This window comes from Eumetopias jubatus, unplaced genomic scaffold, assembly GCF_037043125.1.
Source record: "Eumetopias jubatus isolate StellerSeaLion01/CBP00866 unplaced genomic scaffold, mEumJub1_p1.0 scaffold_8, whole genome shotgun sequence".
Classification (NCBI taxonomy): domain Eukaryota; kingdom Metazoa; phylum Chordata; class Mammalia; order Carnivora; family Otariidae; genus Eumetopias; species Eumetopias jubatus.
Genome location: NW_028274814.1, coordinates 67,050,465 through 67,078,210, shown reverse-complemented (window position 1 = coordinate 67,078,210; position 27,746 = coordinate 67,050,465). Strand labels below are relative to the sequence as shown.

The following is a 27,746-nucleotide window of genomic DNA, read 5'->3' as shown; positions in this document are numbered from 1 at the left end:
CTGATATAATGAATATTGATATTCATTATGGAGGTGTCTTTCTCACACAATACTAATGATAAGCACTTTTATGTCCTTTAGTCACAGAAATAAATTTCAGTGGTGAAAATATAATATTTAGCTATTTTAGGAAGTACGTCCCCCCCTTATTGGAGGCTTTTGGGGGAGTCTAATTCTTTTGGACATATAACCTCTAGGGAAAATATCTATCACATTAATTTAAAAATACTTTCTGAAATAGTCATCAATAAAATTACATTGAAATTGAAAAAAAAAAAAAAAAGAATTGCTTGATCCAGTGTGTCCAGTAGAGGGCTCTGGAAAACAGCACAAAACATTTTGTCTTAGTTTGGTCAGAGTGGAATCTCAAGTGTTTTCTTCACACCTTACCCTCTTGGACGGCACACCAAACAACACTCAAGAGATAAATGTGAATTTTAAAGTCTTTCCCCCACCTATCGCACCTAATCTTGGAAGAAGAAACTATTACCTTGTTGCAAACATTGCTCTCAGGGATGAGAAAGTCGCTGCATCTTCTTTCAAAGCCTTCAGTTCGTTCCTAAGCTTCGTCATAGTTTCAGTCACCATTGCTTTCTCATTTTCGTATTTGTTCTTGAGATTAGCTAGTGCCACCTCAGCTGTCTGAAGCAGAAAGATCACAATGCTTATGGTTTTCATATCAGGAAAACCGATCATACAGATTTGTCCATGCTGGGTCTATTATTTTCTTTCATAAACGGAGAATGAAATTGATTTGGTTACATTTTATCTATCTATCATCTATCTATCTATCTATCTATCTATCTATCTATCTATCTATCTATCTATCTATCTATCTGGACTTTAAAGTGGTTAAATTGCCCTGGAAGCCAGCTGTGAACCAGAGTCAGTATCAGGAGCTAAGGAAATGATAGTAGTTCAGTAAATAGTTAATGCAGGTGCTTGAAAGTGCGATTTTTCAGACAAAAAGGGAGCAGAAATGAAAGTTTATACAGGAAGGATTTTATCAAGAAGAAGGTAGTGAGGAAGCACAGACCGACTGAAATACAATAGAATGCAAATATTCTTGTGTCACTTGTGCTCTATGGGCCTAAAAGACACAGGCCATTGCAATTTATAGCATGGGTATATGACAAACTATAAATCCGTATTACATGTTTAAGGAAAAGAATTAAAGAACCAAGTACTACCTGTCTTTGCCTACAACTTCAAAACAAAAACCTATAATTTAATTCTTCACAATCTCCATAAAAGCAGAAATTCCAAAATGTTGAATGAATTAAAATACTTGTTTGAACTTGGAATTTGGACATTTCTGAATCTTTTGAAATTAACAGTGTTTCAAGTTGAGAACTAGCTTGACACATAGTAGGAAGAAAGAAAAATGTGGACTGAATCAATGCATGAAATCAATGTATATTTAGGGACTGCCTGTTTGATGCATAGCGCGTGGTATAAAAATTGAAGGCAAACTGGAAACATACTATTTTTACAAACTGTTAACCACAGCTTTTTGGAGTGTGTAAAAATATTCAATACTAATGAAAAAGTCCATTACTAACGAAAAAAAATCCATTACTAATGGGATTTCCTAGGAAGACTATCCTGGTTTTTAACATTTCCTTTTGTGCTTGAAATGGACAGCCTCGACTTTCGTATGTCTCTATAGAGACAATTGGATTCTTTTTAAAATTAAAACAATGTTGGGATAGGGTAGTTTGTTAATGTTTTGATTCCAGAGTAGTTTCTTATGAGTTTTAATTGAATTTCAGATTCAGATTAAAATGAGAATTTACTCATAAAATATTTTGGTATGTTCTGTAGTGCTATAGCTCAGTGGAATCTTCAGAAATATTAGATTCAGAAAATTATTCAGAATGCAGAAACTGACCTGGGGAAAAAATGTCAGTTGTTTAATTTTTTAAAAAATTATACACATATTTACTTAGGACAGACCATTAAGTCTAAAAGTTGTGAAAATGTTGACATACAAATCTGTAAGCATGTGGAGCCACATGATCCATCATCTAAGGTTTGGAGAGGAAGGAATGACAAAAAAGCAAGATCTGAAACAGAAGTACAAACTCATTTATTCTTTGTAATAAATGCTCCAGAAGACTCCACTTTGTTTGTAGGGTTTTTTGTTTGTTTGTTTGTTTGTCCACAGACTGTACAAAGTTTTTTCAGAAGTAAGAAATTCTGAGTATCTACAACCTTTGAGTAGATTTGGTGATGTCTGCATTCACTACATTCTCCATGCTCCCAAAGTTGACTTTCTAAATAAAATGTCTTGTTTCCAGCCACAGAGATCTTCCCCAACTATTCACTGAATATATCCTTCTATTCTGTGGCTCTCTACCTACTATTCTTTCTGTCTGGAATGGTTTCTTCCTCTCCTGGAAAACAACTCTTTATCCTTTAAGAACAAACTCAAGTATAATTGCTTCCATGAAGTTTTTTGCTAACCCCGTTAGGAAACATTAATCCCTTCCTCGGCAATGCTTCCATAGGTTCTACTGCAGCCTGTATAACACCACACTGTCATGATCTGTGTCTTTCCCCACAGACTCACTAGTTTGTGAGTCCTGGTCTGAAAGGTGGGGACCATGTATTAGTCTTCGTTGAATGTTCAGCATCTCGCACAGTTTAGTCCACACATGGTATTTCATAAACATTGCATATTCCAGCAGAAGACAATGTGCATACCAAAAAACCCTGAAGTATATTAAAAGATTCACAGAGAATGCAGAATGCCTATTTTTAAAACAGGAAGATTCCCCTTTTTCAAACTTTTATGACAGAATTCTTACCTCAGTCTTAATAGTGAACATTCCACAATGTCTAAATACAATGGATGTCATCTGCAGACATCTGAAGTTATTCATGGCACATAAGCATCATAGCAGTAGGCCCAGCATCATTAAAATGTAAACTAAATGCATGGCTAGAAATGTGTTTTCATTTTATTTACTGAGACCATAAGGGTTGTGATGCTAATGTGATGCAAATGGTACCACAAACCACTGAGAAAATAAAAATTTAGTCAGGAATGCTTTGTATTCCTGTATTGCACTGAATTCCAATGGTACTGTTTATACGGCTCAATATATCCTACCCTGTAAATAGTTACAGGCATGTGTTGAACTCCTACTAGATTACTTGGTCACTTATTTTTCCATCCCTATTTACTACCTGCCTTGAAATGTGTAATCAATGAATGCCTGTGCACAAATTAGTCTCCCGTGGCTTATCAACCATGCTTATCTATACTTCTGAATCAATTAAGCACCTTGACACTTATAGATCTAGGTTTCCAGGTTGTTAATATTCAACCTGCAAGAAGTCAAAGATGTTATTTGAATGGCTTGACCACGAATGCCCAGGATATTATGTCTTTGATAAAGGTTGTCTAAGCCTCATCTATTATGGTATTAGTAATATGGTATTGGCTATTGATGACCACTCTAAATCACTGGGTCTTTGGATAGTAGCAGTTTATGGCAATACATTCTTTCACTCTGACCTCAAATTGGAGTCAGATCTCTTACAAATTCTTTATTCATCCTAATCTTTTCTATTTCCCTGAAGTGATGGCACAAAAGAAGGTCCTAATTTGCCCTTAGATTTACATAAAACATATTTATGGTGCAAAGAATATTACTGCTTGTGGGATAGACCTCCCATTTACATCACTGGATTTATGGGAACTGAAGATAAAGATGCTAGAAAGCTGTACTGTGGATGACATAATGATGGTGTGGCTTCCCCCAAATAAGGGCAAAAGAAGGAGCACTGCATCTGAAATCATCCCCCAACACCAGCACTGCTTATGTTTGCAAGAAGGTATTTGATGCTTTGTTGTTTCTCTTTATCAACACCCTTTATTAGCACCCTTCTCAAACGTGTCTTTCAAGGTTCACTTTCCAGAGAAACTAAATAGAAATTAAAAATATTTTCCCACCTATATTTCATAGCACTCCCACCCAGGTAAAGCTGAAGGGTGGAAAACAAATTCAGTAGTGAAGGAGATCTAGGGATTAGTCAGGTAGAGTCCCATTGTAGCATTCCTGCTTATTCCAGAAGGACAAGACCTATTGGTAAGAAAAATTTTCTACTGCTTCAGCTCTGACCTAGGTGAATTAACATCCCAGCTGAACCTAAATTTCTGGTATGTGGTCACTGGCAGAGCTCGTGGACATTCTATATCTTTGTCTGTCTCTCTCTCTCTCTAGACTTGTTTGCTCTGGCCACCTGCCACGCTATCTCCCTGGTGTAAGCTGTCATGCCAGCCTATTCTGCCATCCCTCTATCACCTGTTTCCCCCCTCAATGACTGCTGGACTCCATCTAAGTACTGCCTGCATTGTCTTTCTACACCTGCAACTGCATTCTCCTTGGATCCTGCTTAACGACCTCACCTCTACCTCTCTCTAGAGGGGCATCCTTACTCTCCTGTATCATCCACTCACTCACTGAAAAATAATTCTTACATTCTGATCTGGCACTGGGACATAGTTTGATTTATTCCTCTGCTGACCAGGAATCTGACCTCTCATCCTGATGATAATGGACACTCAAAAACATTAAAGAATTAACTAGTTAGGAAAGCTTTGGCCAGCATGCGTTGTCAGGAGAATAAGATCACCTGTTTGTTGGCTTTCAGCACTGCCCTCAATGTGGCGATCTGCTCCCGTTTGGTGCTCAGCAGGGACTTGAGCTTGAGTATCTCTTCCATTAAGGCTTCCTTGTCTTTATCGATCATGGGGGCCAGCTCCCGTGCCGCTGCTCTTTGACGAGACAGTTGCAAGGACCGGTCCACAGCTTTCTGCAGATGCTTGATTTGGTCCCGGATTATGGCATTAAGGTTGTAGATATTCATTGGCTCTTTGCGGATGTCACTTGTGTCTAATACTGGAGATGATGGTGGGGCAGTAATAACAGGCGAGATTGTGGGGGTCTTGGTTGGACTTGGTTCTTTGCTGGCCTCTGTGTTTTCTTTTGAAACTGGTTCAGATGAGGTCCTTGTTTCTACTGGGGATGACACACCTCTCCTGGCTAATCGTGGAGACAAAAGTCCCCTGGGGTCATCAGGCCCTTTCAGGCTGCCACTACGAGTGACTCTGCTCTGCCTATAGTAGTCCAGCATGACCCTGTTGGGGGTTTCGTTATTACACAGACATACATGGTGGTAAAGCTGGGCTAGCTCCTCACTAAATGTCACCAACTCATCCTGGGCTGTATTAAGGGTATTGTGATTTTCGTTGGCTATGCTGGTCATCTTTTGCAATTCCTTCTCCATGTGGGCCATCTTCTCTCCACTCTCCTTGGTGGTCTTCTCAAGACTTGTAACCTGCTCATCATACGTTTGGATCTTACTCTCATATTTGGCTTTCTCTTCAGTATAGTTTTCTACAGATTTATTATATTTCTCCTTTAAGGCCTTAATTTCAGCTTTCAAATCAATCACCTCAGTTACTGCCACCCTATATTTGCATTCGAGGATCTCTAAGCCATTGATGTCCACTTCGTAGTCATGGGCCTCCTCCCCTGAGTCCCGGCCTTTCTCCCCGTCCAGCTCAGCCTTGAGTTCTTTGCTGCTCTGTAGGCCTCTCATGGCATTAACATGTTCTGTGAGCCGGTGCACCCGTTCGTGCTGCTCTGTCAGCGCCCCCTTGGTGTGTTCCAGCTGCGTCTGTGACTCCTGGAGATTGGCCAGAAGAATGGCCTTTTCCCGCTCTACCTGTAATGGCAAAGAAAAAGTCTCTGAATGACTTCAGTGCAATGCCAATGATGCACTTGATCCATTCACAGTCAGGCATGTATTCATTTAAAATAACTGCAGCAGAGCCAATGTCCCCATTATTTCAAACTAAATTGGAGTGTGTTTTCTTATTTTAGCAGTTCTGGTAAGTCAATCAGTCTAAAAGCACATCATTTTAAAAGAATTATGCTATGCATATTTACTCATCCAAATTCTCATGCATACACATACACTCATGAAACTTAAATGTTATTCAAACAATCTTATTTTTATCTTTTAACACCTTATACAAAACATAACATGATGTCAAGAGATAGTACTTGGCACTGTCTTTATTTTGAGAGCCTTAGAATGTATCTGCTCCTTAGTTCATGTGGGGTAAGTGACTGTCTCAAGGTGCCTATGAATCATCCTTTCCTCCTGAGAGCTCAACCCCAAATCAGATTTAACACCTAAGGCTTTAACTTACTAAATAATGCTAGGTACCTTAACCATCCCCTTAAAAAAATAGACATTTAATCCCCAGAATAGACATGTATGACATTTGATAGCTTTTAATATAAAAGTCAGAGAACACAGAGTTTTAAGGTTAAAAGAACAATTTACAAATCATTTCAATTCCTTCAGTCCAGATAGGAATTTTAAAAATTAGCAATTTATTTGAATAATATGACAGTTTTGTTATTGTATACTGAAAAGTATTCTGGTCTCAATATAAAATACTGTCTCATCAAACATAAGTATATAAGAAATTATAATAGGAGAATTCAAAAAAACCATTTTCTGTCCCTTCATATAGGTAATCACTATGAATTAAAAGTTTTTACATGCTTATAACATAAATGTGTTTTTCAGTAAGCAAATAATATTATTGAGACTTGCTTTAAAGATAGCAGATTGATGTTGAATGTTTTTCTATCTAAAGGAATTTATCAGTTTGAACTTTTAGATTTTCCTGGATCATACATTACATCTCTCCAAACTTCTAAATTGCTAGGAGGTAAGTAAAGTTATTATTATACTAACAAGATAAATATCAATTCTTAAACTATAATTAATATAATACCAGCATATTACTTTAGGAGATCTATACCTATCTATAAATTTATAATACAGTATAGCAGTAGCTTTTTTAATAGATTGAGATATTACCAAACTTTATTTTTTAAATTTTTTTAGAAAGACTTATTTATCTATTTTAGAGAGAAAGAGAGAGAGAAAGCAGGTGGGGGGAAGGGGAGAGGGAGAGAGAGTCTTAAGCAGACTCTGTGCTGAGTGCAGAGCCCAATACGGGGCTTGATCTCACGACCCTGAGATCACAACATGAGCCAAAACCAAGAGCCTGACACTTAACTGACTGCCACTCAGGCACCCTAGTAGACTAGTATTTTTATGATCCTTTGTGGTATATGATATCCTTCATATTATTATCATAATGAGACAGTCCTCACTTAAGTTTCTAATATGCATGAATTTCAGTGACCATGGTTAGTTAAAACACCAGTCCCCCAAAACATAGTACATTAACTGTGAGCAATGTGAGCAGTACATTTCAATGACTAGTACATTAACTGTGAGCAATGTTGAGCAGTACATTTCAATGACTAGTACATTAACTGTGAGCAATGTGAGCAGTATAAACTTTGCTGCTTCAATCTACAAAATCACTACATAATAACATCATGACAAGTGACAAATCGTATCACTTCTTTCAAAGTGTTTCAGTGATTGGTCACAGTGTATCTGTTATTCAGTTCATTCACAGAGAGCAAAGTGTAGTTGTGTTCTCTTGTCTTCTTGTCTCCCAGTGGTAAACCCACATGATATCTTACCAATATATAGTCCAAAGAGGAAAATGGGGGAGAAAGAAAAGAAAAGAAAAGAAAAGAAAAGAAAAGGAAAGAAAGAAAGAAAGAAAGAAAGAAAGAAAGAAAGAAAGAAAGAAAGAAAGAAAGGAAGGAAGGAAGGAAGGAAGAAAGAAAGGAAAGAAAGAAAGAAAGAAAGAAAGAAAGAAAGAAAGAAAGAAAGAAAGGAAAGAAAGAAAAGAAAGAAAGAAAGAAAGAAAGAAAGAAAGAAAGAAAGAAAGAAAGAAAGAAAAAGAAAGAAAAAGAAAGAAAGAAAGAAAGAAAAGAAGAGAAAGGAAGAAGTAAAGAAAAAGAAAAAGGGAAGGAGGGAAGAAGGAAAGGAAGGAAAGAAAGAACAAGTAGCAGAGAAATAAAGAGTGACAACATTGGAAGTAAAATCTGAATCAGATATAAATGGAGTTACAGAAGAAATAATTGACTGTGACAATGTTGACATTGATGTCATTTGAAAGAATTTAGATATGCAGCCAAAGCACTTGGTGAAGGAGAATGCATCAACATAAATCAAAAAAGTAGTTGTTACAAAAAGGATAAAAATGTCCTAGAAGAAGTGACATGGGCACAATAAAGGTACTCTCAGAGATATTTTCAGACATTGAAAGTGCAATGGATGGGATGTTGAAAGCTGATCCAAACAGGAGTATGACAATTTACCAAGGCATAGAAAAGATTCTTGCTCCTATCATAAAACATATGATGAGAAGAAGGCAAGATTGAACTGTATTTGATAAGTTTTTTGGGGGGTGTAGGTACAATTTAAATTTTTGTTTCAAAAGCTCGGATATCTTTGATATTCTATAAAATGTAAAGTTAATTTCCCTGGTTTTTTTGAGGGGGGTTAAATTTTTATTTCAAAGTTTTTTTTTTTTAACAAGGAAAACTTTAACTATGCTTCTACTCTTTGGATTACAGTGTACTAAGTAGTTTTACTATTTTTTCATTTCTTTATATACTTATAACCAACAGTAAGAGAGTTTTTAATGTTTTGACAAAAATTTTTTAAAGATCATAGAAAAAAGGGCATCTGGTTGGCTCAGTTGGTACAGCATGAGACTCCTGATCTTGGTGTCATGAGTTCAAGCCCCACATTGCGTGTTGAGCTTACTTAAAAAAAAAAAAAATCACAGAAAAATTGAATTTTCTCCATTAATTATGAGTTTGCTTTGCATGGTTTCAGCTTCCACAGTCATTTATGGCTTAGCAATATCATGCAAAGCAAGGAGTCCCTGTATGTTAGGTGGTAAAATTAGAACTAAAAATACAGTTTTGTTATTTTAAATTATTATTAGAAGCTTCTAAGTTATAGCTTTGATTTTATGACATAGTACTTGCCCATATCTGGAACACAATCCACAAGTTACATATTATGGCTACAGAAACCAAAATATTCCAAAAAAAAGTGTAACAGGTTAAAAAAAAAGCCAACTGGGGCTGTTGCATCAGAGAACTGGACTGTAATTTTGATGCCAACATTTACCTAGCTATGTGACTCTGGGCAAGCTTAAGTTTATGAACTTATAAAAGGATGACTGAGTAAGATAGTGAATATAATGCTCAAGGTATTATAATGTTAACTGTCATTAACATCTGGGTAACTGCTCATTCCCATGATCAAAATGTTTCTGTACGGCAAACACATTTGTTTCACAGATTTGTATCTGTATGTGCAAAAGTAACTCTTTCAATTCAGAGTCAAGATATATTCCAGGGGTGCCTGGGTGGCTCAGTTAAGCATCTGCCTTCAGCTCAGATCATGATCCCAGAGTCCTGGGACTGAGCCCTGCATCTAGTTCCCTGCTCAGCGGGAAGCCCACTCCCCCAGCTTGTGTTCCCTCTCTCGCTGTCTCTCTCTCTGTAAAATAAATAAAATCTTAAAACAAAACAAAACAAAAAAACACACAAAAAAACAACAAAGATATTTTCCAATACAAATCCTCTTAGTTGGGTTTCATCAGATAATAACAAATAATAACAAATTGTATTACCATAGCTGAAGATGAACTGATTTATCCAGACTATTGGGCAATAACTTTAAGTGAAAAACCCAGGTAATTAGGTAATGTGGTATTTGAGGAAAAGCCAAGTCATTTAAATTTTTGATAAAAAATAAAAAATAAATCTCGTACATTCTGTTGATATTGTATATAATCTCAGTGAAAATGGATTATTTCAGGAGTTTTCTTTTCTTTTTCTCTTGAAAACTAAGTGAATTTGCTCTGAAAAGCCTAAACATCATTTGATCAGTATACATGATTACAACAGACAAAGCTGTTTTTTTTTTAAGATTTTATTTATTTATTTGAAAGAGAGGGAGAGAAAGCGTGCATGAGTAGGGGGGAGGGGCAGAAGGAGAGGGAGAAAGCAGACTCCCCGCTAAGCAGGGAGCCTGATGCGGGATTCAATACCAGGACCCCGAGACCATGACCTGAGCAGAAGGCAGACACTTAACCAACTGAGCCAGCCAGGTGCCCCACCAAAGCTGTTTTCAAAAAGCCTTTTAAGAGGGGGTGCCTGGGTGGCTCAGTCAGTTAAGTATCTGACCCTTGATCTCCGCTCAGGTCTTGATCTCAGGGTCATGAGTTTAAGCCCTGCATCAGGCTCCACACTGGTCCTGGAGCCTACTTTTAAAAACAAACAAACAAACAAACAAACAAACAAGCTTTTAATTGGAAAAGATTTTGAACAAAATAAAAATTGGACCAGAACAAAATGTGCTAAAGTGTCTCAACATCATTTTTAGAGGAAGAAGTGTTATAATGAATGAGGTAATGCCATTTGGAGAGTTCCAATCTGTGCTCTGCCAATTCTGACTTTAAAATTAACATTTTTTTAAAGATTTTATTTATTTATTTGACAGAGAGAGAGACACAGCGAGAGAGGGAAAACAAGCAGGGGAAGGGGGAGAGGGAGAAGCAGGCTTTCCACTGAGCAGGGAGCCCAATGCAAGGCTTGATCCCAGGACCCTGGGATCATGACCTGAGCCGAAGGCAGACGCTTAATGACTGAGCCACCCAGGTGCCCCTAAAATAACATTTTTTTAAGACTAAAAGATAAATCTATCAGGTTCTTCAGGATAGCCTCTCCAGAAAACATAAGATAGAATATTGTCTCTTTCGTATATGTATCTTCCACACACTCAGTACATTTCTGGTGGAATCACTTGAACAGAGAATGATATCCAAATTTACACACACACACACACACACACACACACACACACACACACATTTTTTCCAGACAATTATGATTGGTCTGCTCCCCCTCGAAAGATAACTAAATTGTGGATAATTTTATACAACTCCAGCATATTTTCACTCAGCTATTGAGGTTTGGACTACCTTAAATTGTATTTGGATTTCAGAAGCAGTGCATAAACTACTTAAGATATGTTCTGCTTTGAATTGATAAAGGCAAAGCACTTTAATTATTATAATTACTATTCATTTTAAGTGTACTATTTTAATCTCCATTTGTGAAGAAGTTATCCAAGAGATACTTGCTGAGTTAATTATCATCTTCCATAGTGACTAAGAATGATTGCCTTATTTCTCTTTCTACAATCTTCATCTTCTATCTGGAACTGAAGATTTTACTTTTTGTAGTAGGGCTGGTTATTTTGTCAGAAAACTTGAATGCAGAATTTGTGAACTCTTTAATCCTGTGTAACTATACATTATATGTTTATTATTATTATTGTCATTATATCTGATTGAAATTTTTTAAAAGTAATCTCTACTCCCAACATGGGGCTCTAACCCACAACCCCAAGATCAGGAGTCACATGCTCTATTGACTGAACCTGCCAGGCATCATCTCTCCCATAGAAATTTTTTAATTTCACGGAATGTTTATCTTTTAAATAAACACGTTTACATGTATTGAGTACTGATAGATTCTTTTGTGGAAGAACAAAAGGAAAGATAATCAGAATTTGCACATTCACATTAAGACTTTTACAGGAAAAGAAATCAAAGCTATTTTATAAGCTATTAATTTTCATCATCTTTATACTGGTCAACTGACTCTCAATTTGACACTTGAATGCTTGGTGTGATTCTTGTAATGGTATACATAGTATCGACATGTACAAACAGAACTCAGAAATAAATAATTTATTCTTCTCTGCTTGAAGCGGAGCAATTCTGGCAATGCATTTAAGTGCCCTGACAAACAAGAATTGTGAACAAGATCAACCCAGTGCAAAATTAACCTGGTGAAATAGTTACCATGTGACCTAGCAATTCCACTCCAAGGCATATACCAAAGAGAATTAAAACATATGTGCACACAAAAACTTGTACATAAATGTTCATGCCATTATTCGTAGGAGTCAAAAAGTGGAAACAATTCAAATGTTCATCACTGATAAATGGATATAAGAATGGAATATTATTTGACAATAAAAAGAATGAAGTGCTAATATATGTTGTAACATGAATGAACCTCAAACATGTTATGCTAAGTGGAAAAAGCTAGTCATGAAAGGCCACCTATTGTATGATTCCATTTACATCAAATGTCCAGACTAATCTATCAAGACAGAAAGTAGATTAGTGGTTGCTCAGGGCTGGAGTGGCTAATGGGTACACAGTTTATTTTTGGTGCGATGAAAATGCTCTAAAATTGACTGGGGATAGTTGCACAGCTCTGTAAATATACTAAAAACCACTGAATTATACCCTTTAACTAGGTGGATATATGGCATGTGAATTATATCTCAAAAAAGTTGTTCTTAAAAAAAAATGACATGGACTCTTCTCTTGCTGTTGTGATAAAAGATGCTCTTGTTATGTTTTCTGATATGTGGTAGAAAAAGTAAAGCTTCTGAGAAATGCATTTACCTATAAAGCTTATATTAAAGGTAATCGTTAACTACAAAATCTGTAATTGTTTAGTGACTTGTCACTTTGCCCTAGGAAATTGTATTTGTCACTTTAACTTTTAAAAAACACAAACTGACCAATTTTCTTTTAATTAATTTCACCCCAAAAATATTCTTTCTTTGTTAAGCACAGAGAATATTTAATTCGTCTGACTCTCTCTCTCTGTAGCAACTCTACTAAGTTTTTGACTTTGAGCAAATGACAAAAACATATCTGTGCCTTAGTTTCCCCTATAAAATGGGGATAACAATACTATCTACCTCATACAGTTGTTATAAGCACCAACCAATCAAGAAAATATATATAAATTGCTTTGAACTCTTATGGGACATATAGCAAACTGACCACTTATCATCATCATAGGAAAAATTAAAATGGTCTTTAATAGAGTGGATCTAAATATAACATGAATCTTTATTTCTTTCACATCCATGACGATACAATAGAAGATCAGTTTCAGTTTCAGTTTCAGAAACATTGCTGTTTTGTCACATTAAATGTGAAATTATATAGCTGGTGTGATACTGAAAAAAAAATCCAAAGAGTTTTCTCCCTAGTTTGACTCTCTGCAATGTGAGGTTAAACAGAGGCTATTTATCAAAGGCAGAAGTTTTAGCATAAGCACAGGGACTCCTTTAAATAGATTAAGTAATTTAGTTTTCCCAGACAGGATCTACTTATTTTTATTCTAATAAAACTAATTAAGGTACTTGGCTGTCACATCATGAAAACATCAATTACAGTTGCCCCTTTAACAATGCAGTACTGTTGACTGGAAGCCTTACCAATAACATAAATAGTTGATTAATACATATTTTGTATGTTATGTGTGTTATATACTTTTTATAATAAAGTAAGCTAGAGAAAAAAGTTACTAAGAAAATCATAAGAGACATCTTTACGGTACTGTACTGTATTTATCCCAAAAAAAACTGCATGTAAATGGACCCACACAGTTCAAACCCCTGTTGTTTAAGGGTCAGCTGTATAATCTATTGGAAATAACTGAGTCTTGAGGGCAATACGTTGGGAGGCACTCTTTAAATTGTAGTTGTCCCAGATTTTCATATTAATTATTACCATTTCCCAGCAGATGGCAGTATGATCTCTTTGACCTGGGTATGCTGTTTTCAAAAGGTTTCTTTAATTCTAAGGAAGAAAATTTTTCCGAGGGAAGCCTGCTTCTCCCTCTCCCACTCCCCCTGCTTGTGTTCCCTCTCTCGCTGTGTCTCTCTCTGTCAAATAAATAAAATCTTTAAAAATAAATAAATAAATAAATAAAATAAACGCTGCACGTTCCCTGGTACAGGGTGTTAGATCCCTCCCTGTGCCCCTCTATAGCTCCACAAACTGTCAACATTAATGAAGACCAGGTGTTCGATTTGAAGGCACTTTGGACCCCGGCCAAAAGAAATCCTAAAAGACAAGGGAACAATGAAAATACAGGCTGTGATATAAAAAGTATGCTGATGTTAGAAGCTGAGGTACACAAGACGGTGAGCTTGTATGGCAACTGCCATGCCTAAGACAGCCATAATTTCAAAATCCCAAGTGGCTTTAAATAAAAGTTTTCTCATAACTCACTAGGTGGTGATATTTAGACAGCTCTAGACTTCTCTAGCAGCAAAACTGCACCTGACCGATGAGAGAAATTTTCTGGTCCTCATTTTCTCCTCTAAGCATGAATAACTGCATGTTACACTATAGAAATGTTAGTATTATTTGATCATTCACTGCTGCACCCAGTCCCATTAGGGATGTCACAAAATATATTGTACATACTGCATATTATCTTTCTATATTCTGAACATTTAATTTCAAAACACATCTGTTCCAAGCATTTCAAACAGCCACACTTAAAGTGCATTTTATTGCTTGCTCCTTGGAAAGTCCAGGAGAGTGATACTGACACACAGAAATGCTGTAAGGTACATTAGTACTGTTGTGTATCAGAACTGTCATATTCTTTTCAACATTAACATCAAAGACAATGGTAATAACTTCTAGTCAATGTATCCTGGCATGTTTTTTATAATTTGCTTATTTATATAAATTAAACCCAGGGGTTGCCTAGCTAAGGAAAATCTATCAGATTATAAACAAATTATGCATGAAAAGATATATTCTGCTATACTTGTACTCAACGAAATATATTCTTAGAAAAAGTTGATATGCTTTTTTAAAAAATGTTGCTTACCAAAAGATGGTTACTTTGTCTAAAACAAAATTACATATTAATGTTGTCGGTTGTGAGGTTGGAAGCTGCAAGGCCCTTCTTAAGTTGAGACTGGTTTCCATAATTAAACGTGGAGCTAATTTTGGAACATAAAGCCCTGCCTGTGCCCCTCTATATCTTGACAAACTGTCAACATGAATTAAGCACTGGTACAGTTTTCTGCTGTATTGAGGGAAGGTTTACCCACCATGTTTTTCTCCTCCTTTTTGCTAAATGAACATCCCTTTTCAGACCTCACCTTCTGACATTTAACTATTACCTTTCTGTATTCCTATCAATGACCACATTAGTCGCTTCTGAGATGACTCTCCTCGAGCCAAGTGTCCAACAGTAAGTTAATATTAATAAAAGCTAAATAAATCGAGTGCTTAATAAATTAAAGGCACTATGGAGTTGAAATAGTAATAATAGTTCACAATCAATGAGCATTTACTGTGTGCCTGGCCCTGTTCTAAGCACTCTATACACATTAAGTCATAAACCAAGCCACTCCAACCAGGAAGGTATTCTGTAGCCCCATTTGATGGGAGAGTAAAGACCTCTAAAGGGTTCCCAACTAGCGATTGACCCTTGGAGCATCTAGAATGCGTGGGGCACTTTGGGTTATCAGGCTGACTGAAGAGATGTAGCTAGCACTTAATGGGTTGGGTCCGGAGATGCTAGACCCCTCGTAGCTCACTAGTCTCAAGACAATGAGGAATCTTCCTACCCCAAATGCAAATGACACTCCAACCAAGAAGCACTCTCTTGCTGTGAACTTGTCTCCACCATTCTTCTTATTAAATAACTCATCTCTTTTCAAATTTTGTATTATTTCAGATTATATTTAGGATTAAATGCAAAAACAGCTCTGAGCTTTCAGCCAATAGCTGACCTGGTTGAAAACTGTTGAGCTGTTTTATGCATAAAAGCTCCTCTTCCTATTATCTTCTGCACTGCCACCATAAGAAGAAGAAATAAAAAGTCTCGGCATATTAACTTTGTATCCTAAAGCCACCAACACGATAGTTTAAGAAAAATTTTATATTAATTCTATTTAATTTGGGGGCATGAATTCTTACAAATTATCTATCATGCAAAAATTTAAAATATGTTTGCTACCAATCTAGTTGTATTAGTGTAAACTGAGCAAAAAGACATAGAGAAATATTACCTACACAGAACTGGACTTCGCCGTCAGGTAAAAGTCTATATGAAATTCATTTTCTTCCGACAGCCATGCCCTCTTGATGTCTTGATTTATACATCGTGAAAATGAATTCTTTGCTAGTAGCCAAAAGCACAGGGCAGGTAAAGTGCACGATATGTTAACTCTTGATGTGCTATTGATCATAAACCTATTAAATTAACGTCATTCGTTCTCTAGTTTCTTATTTCGGCTAATTTCAATTTTTAGTCATCATTTCTGTAAAGTCAGAAAAATATAAGCCCCGTTTGCTATAGAAACAAATGCCTGCCAGAGTCTAGATAGCCTCTAATTATCAGCCAAATGCAAAGAACCCTGGGAGGATAACAGACTGAAAATTAAGCCTCAAACTTAATCACCTGACAAGCCTGTTGAACCAGATTCCTGGTTCAGCAGATCTGTGTGGAGACCAACAATTTGTAGTAGGAAGAAGCCCGAGGCGATGGTGATGGTAGTGATGATGTTCCTCAGGCAAGGTTCCCATCAGCACTGGATTAAGGTATGGAAGGAAGGCAAGACCTAAACTAGAAAAGCCATTTTACAGCGACATAAGCTTAAAGGCTGGGACTCTTCACAAGACATCTGAATTTGAAGATGCTAAAAATGTAAGGCCTAGATCATGTTGGAATAAGAACTCCTTGGTTTCAGATTTGTGCCTGTTCTGTATTTTGAATCATATGATATCCTGTCTAATTATTATACTGAAAGTCCTTCATGTCTTTTAAAGCTTAAGGCATTTCTGTTCACAGAAATTACTATTATTCTTGAAGCTATACATACCATTATTTGTGATGGAAAAGTTCATTTTTCTGTCATTTCACTTGTATGTATAGCTTCTGAATTTTGTTGTTAGAAACAGATGGAGAGGCTTTTCTCCCTTCCCAACTGACTGCAATCTACTTTGTGGCTCTAAGATTTCTTAAAGTGATGCTTTAAATGAGAGATTGCAACATCTCTTCTGTTGTGTCTCTCTAAGATACTGTACTTTCAAAGTTTCCAGTTGAAGAAGCAGTATTTCAAAAAAATAAGCTAAAAGTAAAATGTGAGAACAAGAAATCCTAAAACAGGCTATAACTCAATCCACAAGAAATCCACTCCCACAGCCCTAAAGGAGATCTTACCTGCATAAGTTGCTGCTTCAATTTCTGTATTTCTGAAATGTTCAGTTCACTGAATAAGTCAGAAACAGGGTGTAGAGACTCTCCTTTCCTTAAAGTGGGAGTCCGATAGTCTCCATTCAGTTTCACAAGGGGCCCGTGGATATGCCCATTCATTTTGTCGTCATTGTTGGGTTCACTCGCGTCCTCCGAGAACTTGAGTCCGTCGACAGAGATGCTGATATGGTTATCGTTGAGGGTGATGTACTGGGAGAGCTCCTTTCGCAGGATGTTCTTTTGCTCCCTCTCATTTTTTAAGGTCTCAAGGGCTTCTTCCAGTTGGTGCTCCGCGATCTCTTTCAACCGGATGGCATCTTCCAGCTGGCTGTTGAGAAGCACAGTTTCCTCCTCAAATCGCTTAATCTCATGCTTTAAGCCTTCGTATTCAACCTGAATTAGATAGGATAAAGAAGATTCATAAAACTAAAATTTGGGTCTTACAAAACTGCCATCAACCACTCTAGTAGACCTAGTTATTTAAAAAATTAAAATGTTAGTCTACTCATTATACTGGACACCTGAAACTAATATAATACTGTGTGTTAACTAAAAATAGGAAACTACACAGTGTAAAATGTGAGTCTACAAAATAAATCTAAAACAGCACATAGTATCTATACTCTTCAGGTAACACAGGATGGTTTCTTTGGACATTATATATAATTTATAATATATTATTAGTTAGTATATATAATATATTATATAATTTATAAATACTTTAAGTTAGATATATAAATTCAATTCTTAGCAGAGATGAAAAAGGTGTCTGTTTTAGGATTTCTTTTTATGGGGACCAATGGCCAAAAGGGGGTACTGTTTGCCTTAAAAAAGGATTTTTTTTAAAGATTTTATATATTTATTTGAGAGAGAGAAAGAGAGAGACAGAGACAGCAGGAGCAGGGGGAGGGGCAGAGGGAGAGGGAGAAGCAGGCTGCCCGCTGAGCAGGGAGCCCAATGTGGGGCTTGATCCCAGGACCCTGGGATCATGACCTGAGCCGAAGGCAGATGCTTAACGACCTGAGTCACCCAGGCAGCCCAGGAATTTTTAAAAAAATAAATTTATCAGAATATTTATAACTAGGAAAATATTTTATCATCACTATTACTTTGTTTTACTTAATTATTAATGATAAGGAAATTTTTATATTCAGAGATAGATTAGCTAAAAGATCACAATAAGAATTTAATCTCAATAAAATATGAGAGTAAAATGAAGCAAAGAAAAATTTTATGTGTTTATGGATAGAATCTGGAATAGTGGTACTGATTATCTGATAATAGAAAAATACATATACATTGCTATCAATGCAATATTCCTTTGAATTGAGAATCAAATAGCCTGTGTAAACACCCCTTGGTCATGAAAGCCCACAAGGGAAAGAGATCTCTACTCTAAACTGACAGGCCTTCCTTGAGGCCTTTTCCATGGCACTAATCACATGCCACTTTTTAATAACTATTCTATCTCCACAACTATATTGTCTCCTCAGAAGGAGGAGTTGTTATGTACCTGAGGTGTCCCTCAGTGCTTCAATATTCCATCACAGTGTTTCAACAGAATTCTGCTCTTCAACAAGCGTTTGCTGTTGTGAATGAAAAAATAAACTGGAAAAGGTAATATAATAAAGTCATTATATTAGATACTAATGTAAACTATGTGCTTAGTTGTACATTTATTTTACTGTTTATATTAGTTTAAACTTGTATTTTTTTAAAGATTTTATTTATTTATTTATTTTGAGAGACAGAATGAGAGAGAGAGAGAGAGAGAGAGAGAGCATGAGAGGGGGGAGGGTCAGAGGGAGAAGCAGACTCCCCGCTGAGCAGGGAGCCCGATGTGGGACTCGATCCCGGGACTCCGGGATCATGACCTGAGCTGAAGGCAGTCGCTTAACCAACTTGAGCCACCCAGGCGCCCGTAAACTTGTATTTTAAGAAATATTTTTATTTTTTATTTTTTTAGATTTTATTTATTTGAGAGAGAGAGAGAGAGTGTGCATGAGCAGAGGGGAGGGGCAGAAGCAGACCCCACTGAGCAGGGAGCGCAATGGAGGACTCGATCCCAGGACCCCAGGATCATGACCTGAGTCAAAGGCAGATGCTCAACCGACTGAGCCTCCCAGGCGCCTCAAGAAATATTTAAAAAATGAAAGAATAGGGATCATAGATCATTACCATTTTCATCTGTTTCTATTCCACTCCCCACCCCACCCCCCCTTGTTCACATAATCTCACTGGAATGGCTTGTTTTGCAAAGGTTAGGGTAACAGTTTTTGACACAGGTTTAGGTCAGATGTAGGCTAGGCTGATGTAACAGAGACCTAGATAAGAGCGACTGAGTCTAGATAGAAGTTTGCCTCTCTCTCCTCTAACACTATGGAGATAGACAGTCAAGGGCCAGTAGGATTCTCTGTTCCATGAGGTCATTCTTCTATCTTAACGCACTGCCTACTACGCTGGTCCATATGATCTAAGTCGGCTTGCCACCTTGATCATGTTTCAAGCAGTAGGTCAAAGTAAGAGGCATACCCTTTCTCTCTAAGGACATGTCTCAAAAGGTGCTCATATCACTTCTCATATCCCAGTGGCCAGGACTAGTCACATGACACTTACTTACAAGGCAGGTGAAGAACATTTTCCTTATCCTGCGTAGCCACCTTATGCTCAATTAAAAACTGAGTAATAGGGGCACACGAGTGGCTCGGTCAGTTGAGTGCCTGACTCTTGGTTTTGGCTCAGGTCATGATCTCGAGGTCCTGGGATCCGTACTCAGCAGACAGCCTCTTGTGCTTTCTCTCTCTCTCCCTCTGCCCCCCACTCTGTTCTCTCTCTCTGGTCTCAAATAAATAAATCAATCTTCATACATACATACTGGGTAATACACTGGGAGAGGGGTACAATGGATACTGCTATACAAGATCACTGGAATTTCATATTTCCATGGTAGAAAAGACCCAAATATAGAAATTGCCTGCGGTAACAGAATCTGGGTCCTTGTGTCATGGTTTCTTCCAGGCCTGCTTATAAACCGTAAAGTCGTCTTCCTCCTGACCTTCTCTTTTCCTTTCCCTGAACAACTCAGGATACCCACTTGCTAACCTTTCCTAGTATTTCAGCCAGTCCTCTGACTGCTCCCAAATTACTTGATAGCTTACGTTTGCAGACACTTCTTTAGTTTGCACTGTAGACCTTTATTCTGTAATCCTTGTTAAACTGATTGTTTAGGCCAGGGATTGTCTAACATTACTCTGTCTTCTGGATGAAATCTAGCCCACCACCTATTTTTGTAAATAAAATTTTATTAGAACACAGTCACACGACTTTGTCTCCGGCTGCTTTCATGCTACAACAGCAGAGTACAGTAGTTGGAAGAGACACTGTTAGAGATACATTAGGCCTACAAAACTTAACTTATTTACCATCTGACCTTAGTAGGAAAAGTTTATATTCCTGGGCTAGACTTGAAGACATTTACTTAGTTTGCACTGTAGATTTTTTAAATTTTGTAATTCATATTTAATTGAGGGTAGACTTTGTATAAAACCTGATCTCTTTCTCTCTGGGCAACTTCACTCACTCTACTCATAAATATTTAGGCTCCTAATATTTACCCAGCTGTTTCATGTTTCTCTGCCTTGGCCAAGGCTGTCATCTGGAAAACTCTTATTCAACCTTTAAGACCCATGTCAAAAATCTGATCCTAACTCCAAAGTCTTTATTGACCTGTTCAGGCAAACAGATCACTCCTTTCTGGTACCATCGCTGTAAGGCTGAAGCAGATGATTTGAGCCCCAACAAAGTGGAGGCACCAAGAAACAGGAATGAGAAGGCACTTAAAAACTGATATCTGGGGGCGCCTGGGTGGCTCAGTCGGTTAAGCATCTGACTCTCGATCTCAGCTCAGGTCTTGATGTCAGGGTTGTGAGTTCAAGTCTTGAATTGGGCTCCATGCTGGGCATGGAGCCTTCTTAAAAAAAAAAAAACAACTGATGCCTGACATTTTTAAAATAGCATCAAACTAGTCACCATTATAAAAATTCGTACTTTGGTGCAATTCCTTCTAGCAACTTCATAGTTTAGTAACTTTTTTCTCTTTACATGAGGGTTGGGGGTAAGTATCACAATCTTTTCAGAGCTTAGGAAGTCTCAAGATCTTAATCTAGCCCTCTATTGCCACATCTAACACATAGCTTTTAACATGCAATTACATGGATGGCTATGAGTCTATTAACTGCCTTCCCTCCTGGGACTATAAATTCTTTAAGACAATGACCATGTCTTTTGTCCTTAAAAAAGTACATGGCCTCATAGAAGGATACTCCTGAAACACTGGTTAAATGAATCAAACTGAATTGAATATGTTCCCTAGGTCTCTTATGATATTATTGCCTGATATAGAAACATATCCCTGGAGGAAATGTTCTTCATAATATCAGTATGATTGAGTTATTAATTTTAACAAGTGTTTTCAATGGTTAGATAACAACTCTTGAGTGCTTTAGTATAAAGATATTAGGGACATAGGACTTATTATTTCTCCCCTACCTCCCACCAGTATATCTCTAGAAATTGAAGCTAACATAATTTCCTGCCCTGGTAGGTAACACTGGGACCAGGCAAATTTTCCTGTTAACCCTATGTTAACCAATACTGGGACTAGGCATAGAAAATTTGTGGGAAATACTTTCCTGGAAGATGAGACCCAATGAAAACAGCTTCCTTAAGACCCAAGTCAAGGCCCTTACTTTGTTGTGCCCCACAACTGACAGCCATTATGTCATATACTCAACCTATCCCAACCAGTTTCCCACCATGCTAAACCCAATCCAGACCCTAAAATCCTATGAACACCCTTTCCCTAAACCTCCCATTTGAGACATTACTAAGGCTCTGTTGAGGTGGGTCTCTTACTGGAGAGGTCTAATAAATAGCTTTGCTTCATCAGTGGGTTTTTCTGATGGGGAACTGACAGTCAATTCGACCTCTCTTTATGGTTGTTGCTTCTTCCTACACTTCTTTCAGAAAATTTGGTTTTCAAAAGTATCAAAGTATAAAATGTATTTGTAAGACTGGACCTGATTTTATTTTGTACACAGAACCGAGTCAGCACACAGAGGGATGTGGCTAAAGTTTTCAGAGTCAACTCTCTGATGTTCTTATATATTTCATATTTAGGATCACAAATAAAACTTGGTTTGATGAATTATAATAATCTTAAATTTTACTTTCCTTTCTAAGCTGAAGAGTGAATATAAGCAAGAAAAACAAAGCAATTTATTCATTCTTTCAACAGATATTTATTTAATGCCTTCTATGGGCCAGGCAGGCTCTGTTCTGGATGTTATATTACAGTTGAAGGGGATGGAAAATAAATAAACTAACATATAGAAACTATATAGGGAATAAGAAATGCTGTTTAAACAATAGTCATTTAAGAAAATAATCAGTAAATAGCTAAAAGAAAAATGGAACTTCAGAAAAAGAAGAATCTTCTAGTTCTTTGAGCTAAGCATTTTATAATGTTAGTAGCTTGGCTACTCAGGGAAGTGTCAACCCAGGCAGCAGGAGTATATTTTGTGTAGGGAGCTTCAGTACGAAGCAACATTGCGAGCAGTTTTGAGATTGATATCTAGCATTGTCATCTCTTTGAAAAAAAGAACTGTGGCATTTGTACATAAAATGTTATACTTAACACTTCACTAATTATAAAAAGAGTATATGATGGATTCTAACTCCTGTCAATAAAGGCCAATAGTAGGAAAAAGACCCCAAAAAACAAAACCCAGCATTTTCTTCATTGGGAGAGACTTGTACCACTACAGTGCATCCATTTGTCAGGAAATAAGCCAGAATGGCCCTTTGTGCAGAAAATAATTTCAAGTTAATTAATTAGACACTTAATTGGGAAAACTACCATATTGCATCTAGAAAATAAAATTAAAGAGATGTATACATTTTCCCATTTGTTTGTTTTGTTTTTTTTCAAACTTCTGAGTTAAGCCTTTGATTTCCATATTTCAGTTACTGATGGAAGGGCATGGGTAAACCATAAACAGTAATCAGCCAGGCTAATAGTACAAATTCCCACAGAAACGGCATCTGGGTTAATGAATACTCATAGGATACCTTGGCAGACTTTCAAAAATACCTAATAATGGCCTAAATTAACCTCCTGAGTAAATTAGTCTACCACATGCAGGGATGGGAGGCTATAGCCTCCTGCCTGTGCAGAGAGCAGAGAGGATTTGTAGGAATTGGGAATAATGACCACTTCAAATATCTGCACTTCGAGTATATTTGCTTCGAATCCTCTGCATTCTTCATCAGTAACCAAAAAAAGAAAAAGAAAAAGAAAAATACCCTTCTTAAGAAGTTTCTGAGCATACTTAAAAAAGTCTTCTCAGTCTGATTTTCTTCACCATGAGCTCACTGACCCCAGCCAAGCTGAGACCTGGGATGCCTACACCACTATCAACCCTCAGTACACACACGCACAGTGAGTCAGTGCTTAAAGGGGAGAACTGAGGTAAAAACAGAGGGGGTATCCTGGTAACCCTTTTTAATGGTCTGAAACCACCCCCTGAGCCCCTGGGCAGATATCTTGTTCCCCCCAACACTCCAAAGCTGGATGAAGTGGCAGTGATCAGAAATCAAATTTCAATTGTGTCAATACATGCACTTTTTTTTCTTCTGGGTTATCTCTATCCCTTCTTCACCCTTGTATCTATCAAAACCAAAAATAGTTTTTGATAGAGATAGGAGCTTTGGAAGGAAGTAGAAGTAGCATACATCTGGGCTGGCCTCTAAATTTACTTACTAAGTTACATACTTTTGTTACTTACTGTAACAAACCACAATGCAAACCAATCAGGAAAATAAAGCAATTAAGCTATCTAAACCTCACTACCAAAAAAAATATTTAAGTGTAGACATGCAATGTTTTTGGTCACATTATAGCTAAAAAAAAAAAGAGATATTATCTTTCTTTTATAATTTTGTTCTTATTGATTTATATTTCATAATTCCTTTCTGTGTATGATTTAAGAGTAATTTACAGAAAGAAAGAGAGAGCGAGCGAGCAGGGATTGCAGAGTGAGCAAGCAGGGATTGCTTTTAACAAGAAGTTGTCAGGTTAAATCGATTACAATACATTCCACTTCCAGCTAAAACAAGTTAACACAGAGCCAAATGTCTTTTAAATGTCAGCTTAAATAGGAGGGTTGGGAAGTTTCAGCACATAAATATTGTAGGAAGATTAAGGCAAATTTTGACAAGTCCCTTTCTGAAAAATAAAAAGAAGATTTAACCTTAGTGGTCAGAAGATGTGGCTCCAACTGGAGTGTAACTAAAAAATTTCTTGAACTTACCTGGTTCTGCTTTAATGTGGACACGAGTTTCTGCAACGTGATATTTTCTTCTTCCAGCTCAGTGTAGTCCTGAAGGAGGCGGGCCTCTCGGAATTTGTATTCTCGGATTTCATCCTTCATCCGTATTCTCTGTAGCTCCACCATCTCATTGTTCTGAAACAACAGAATAAACAGTCAATATAAAACTTTCTTATTCTAGACTTAATAATGTGCAGATCTCTTGGTGGTTAAAGATAATAATAAAAACACCTCATAGAACAGAAGTCAGGACCACCTTCTTTTGAATAGCAATGTAGTGATATCTGTCAAAACTTTTTTTTAAAGATTTTATTTATTTATTTGACAGAGAGAGAGAGAGAGATTGACAGAGAGAGCACAAGCAGAGGGAGAGGGAGAAGCAGGCTCTCTGCTGAGCAGGGAGCCCGATGTGGGGCTCGATCCCAAGACCCTGAGATCATGACCTGAGCCGAAGGCAGATGCCTAATGACTGAGTCACCCAGGCGCCCCTGTCAAAACTTTTAAAAGCACATACACAAGATCCAGCAATTCTACATCAAAAAATCACTCTGCAGTATATTTTCATAGAGGTAAATAAAAGAGAAAAATAAATCCACGTATATTTACACAAAGAATTGGAAACAGTCTAAATGTTTGCTATTGGGGAAACAATGAAATAAATAATCATGCATCCATTGAATTGAGCATTATAAAATTATTAAAAAGAATGAGAAAAAAATGAGGAGCTTTATATACTAAAAGAGAAATATAGCCACAAAATATTGTGAAATATAAAAGAAAATTATAGATTAGTATGCATACAATACCAACTTTCCATACTCCGGGGGGTGGGGGAGTGTCCAACCACAAGTTTCCCAATAAGCCACATGGTCTGAACTGCCTTTTTTCAGCCCTTGGTCACCACTTGCTTCGGCCTCAGTAGCTTTCCCTGTGCTCCCCGACCAGGCTGGACTTGCCAGCTTGCTCCTGCCTTGAGGCTTTGCACTTCCCCTCCCAGAACTCCCTGCCTCCAGATCAGGGGTTCTTAACCTCATTTGTGCCATGACTCTCTTAGACAACATGCTGAAGGTGATGAAGGTCTTCTCAGGATAATATTTTAAAGGGAAGTGAAAGGGTTCAGAGCATGCCACCCCAAAATATGCCATTTTGACGTCCTGATTATTTTGAGCTGCAGGCCCTTGAGAAACAGGAGATGCAGGAAGGGCTCTCGGCCCTCCCTCTTTCTACCTGAAAGCAGGACACAAAATTTCCCCTGACAAAGGTGCTCTCCCTATACCAGAAGAGAAGAACGGTCTTATCAGCAGATACTGGGAGTTGGCACCAAAATACACTTGTACAAACAAACCTATTAAAATAACTCTGATCTTCCATTAGTTTCCCCATACATTTCCTAGTCACTGTCCCACAACTTACTGCCCCTAGCCTAATATCTTGTCACATCCCCACAATTCATCGTTCTTTGTGTAAAAAAGGCATATAAGTTTTGGGGCCTAAGGGCTTCTTTGGGTCCTTATTTTCCTTCTAAAGACTCCTGCGTACACATACAACAATTAAATTAATTTGTATGCCTTCTTCTTGTTTATCTATCTTATGTCAGTTTAATTCTTTGGCCCAGCCAAAGAGAGGAGGGAAACTTTCCTCGCTTGTAGCGTAAAAGGATTAAAAGGATACCGATTATATTGTTAATACAGTATTTAAAAAAAATTATGATATGGTAATCAGTTAGTTTATCACAGTAATGGTCCCAAATTAATCATACTTCCCTGTGGAGTCTCCTCTCAAACTGACTCTGAGCTGGCCTCTGACTTGCTTTGACCCACAGAAGGTGGTAGAAGTGAGTGGGACTTTTGAGCCTTGGCCCCAAGAGGCCTGGTGGCTTTCGCTCTCTTGGAACACTGCCACAGAATGAAGAAGCCAGGACAGCCTGCTGCAGCCATGTGGCCCAGCCCACAGTCAGCCCCAGCTGCTGAGCATGGGAGTGAGACTTCTTGGGCTATTTGGCTGGGTTGAGTGCCTGGGAGACAGCAGCTATGGGAGTGACCCCGGGCAAGTCCATAAGAACTCATCAGCTGAGTACAACCCATGTGACTGAGCCACAGAATCATGGGGTATTGTCTGTTCTACGTGTTCGGTGATTATACAACCAATAGTGTAATTATGCGCGCTTCTTGATTAACACAATGTATTAATCAGATTTAGTGGCAGATCTCAGAAATACCATCATTGCAAAGTGGTGATGGTATTTCAAAATACCTGAGATGTGGTATGAAAATACCAATCACAAAGTCACAGGTGATGCTAATGCTGCTGAGGTATTCACATAGGATACATTCAAATGGAAGAAAATGTTAAATTTCAGTCAGTCTAGTGAAAACAGAAATGAAATTATTTTTCCCATCCAAGCATCCCACCAAGTCTCCTGAATTCTATCCACAGACTCTTAGGACCCAGGTCAAAAAACTCTTCTGCTTCTACTTGTCATTTAGATCTCAATTCAAATGTCATTCTCCTCAGAGTGGCCTTCCCTGAACAGCCAAGATGAGACAGCTCCCTGGCCTTCACCCTACATGATTTACTTTATATATCAGCATTTAGCATACAGCAGATACTCAAAAAATCACTGTTGACAGAATAGCACTAACGTTTACTCAAAACCATTCACTTACCTTTTTTACATTTATTAAATTTCCTTTTTGATCTGAACATAATGAACTTCTTCTGTATTGCTAATCAATGTGTCCCTAATAACCTGGCAAACTACAGGAATACAAATGGTTGGCACAAAATTTAAAGAAGAATATTATTGCTGGGATGATGGCTTCTTGTCTTGCATTGTTTTAGAGTGGGGAACAAAGGGAGAATAACACACTTTGAAATAAAACATACCTAGATCTGTGAAATAACTAGACTTGTTATAATCTTTTCACTAGTCCAGCAACTTGGAGGCAGAAATGTTACTTTATTCCCCGGTCCTTGGACAATACTTTGAACATATGTATTCTATAGGTGTAGAATAAAAAAAAGAGTTTGGCTACAAAGCCAAATTACAACATTTTGTTAAATTCTTTTATTTTGCAGAAACAGAATACCTTAATATAATACTTTTCTATTTCTTGAAAAACTTACCATTAACTGAGTGATATATATTTATTTAGTTTTCCATATTTACCTACACAAAGATATGAAGAAGCCTGACAAACTGGATGCCAGTCATTTATATAAAATTGTAAAGAAAAATATTGGATACAAGAGATTCTATAAAATGTAAATGTAT

General features: G+C 37.3%; 1 protein-coding gene across 6 annotated transcripts in view; it reads right to left on the bottom strand.

Moving 5' to 3' along the window:
* Nucleotides 1-27,746, bottom strand: part of BICD1 (BICD cargo adaptor 1) — a 210,072-nt gene that overhangs the window by 30,751 nt on the left and 151,575 nt on the right. For all 6 annotated transcript variants that reach the window (XM_028113257.1, XM_028113256.1, XM_028113258.1 and 3 more), the window contains exons 3-6: nucleotides 24,455-24,607; nucleotides 17,052-17,477; nucleotides 4,645-5,739; nucleotides 491-642 (exon numbers count right to left, since the gene is read on the bottom strand). In XM_028113257.1, the coding sequence (XP_027969058.1) occupies nucleotides 491-642; nucleotides 4,645-5,739; nucleotides 17,052-17,477; nucleotides 24,455-24,607 (1,826 nt within the window). The remainder of the gene's footprint in view (nucleotides 1-490; nucleotides 643-4,644; nucleotides 5,740-17,051; nucleotides 17,478-24,454; nucleotides 24,608-27,746) is intronic.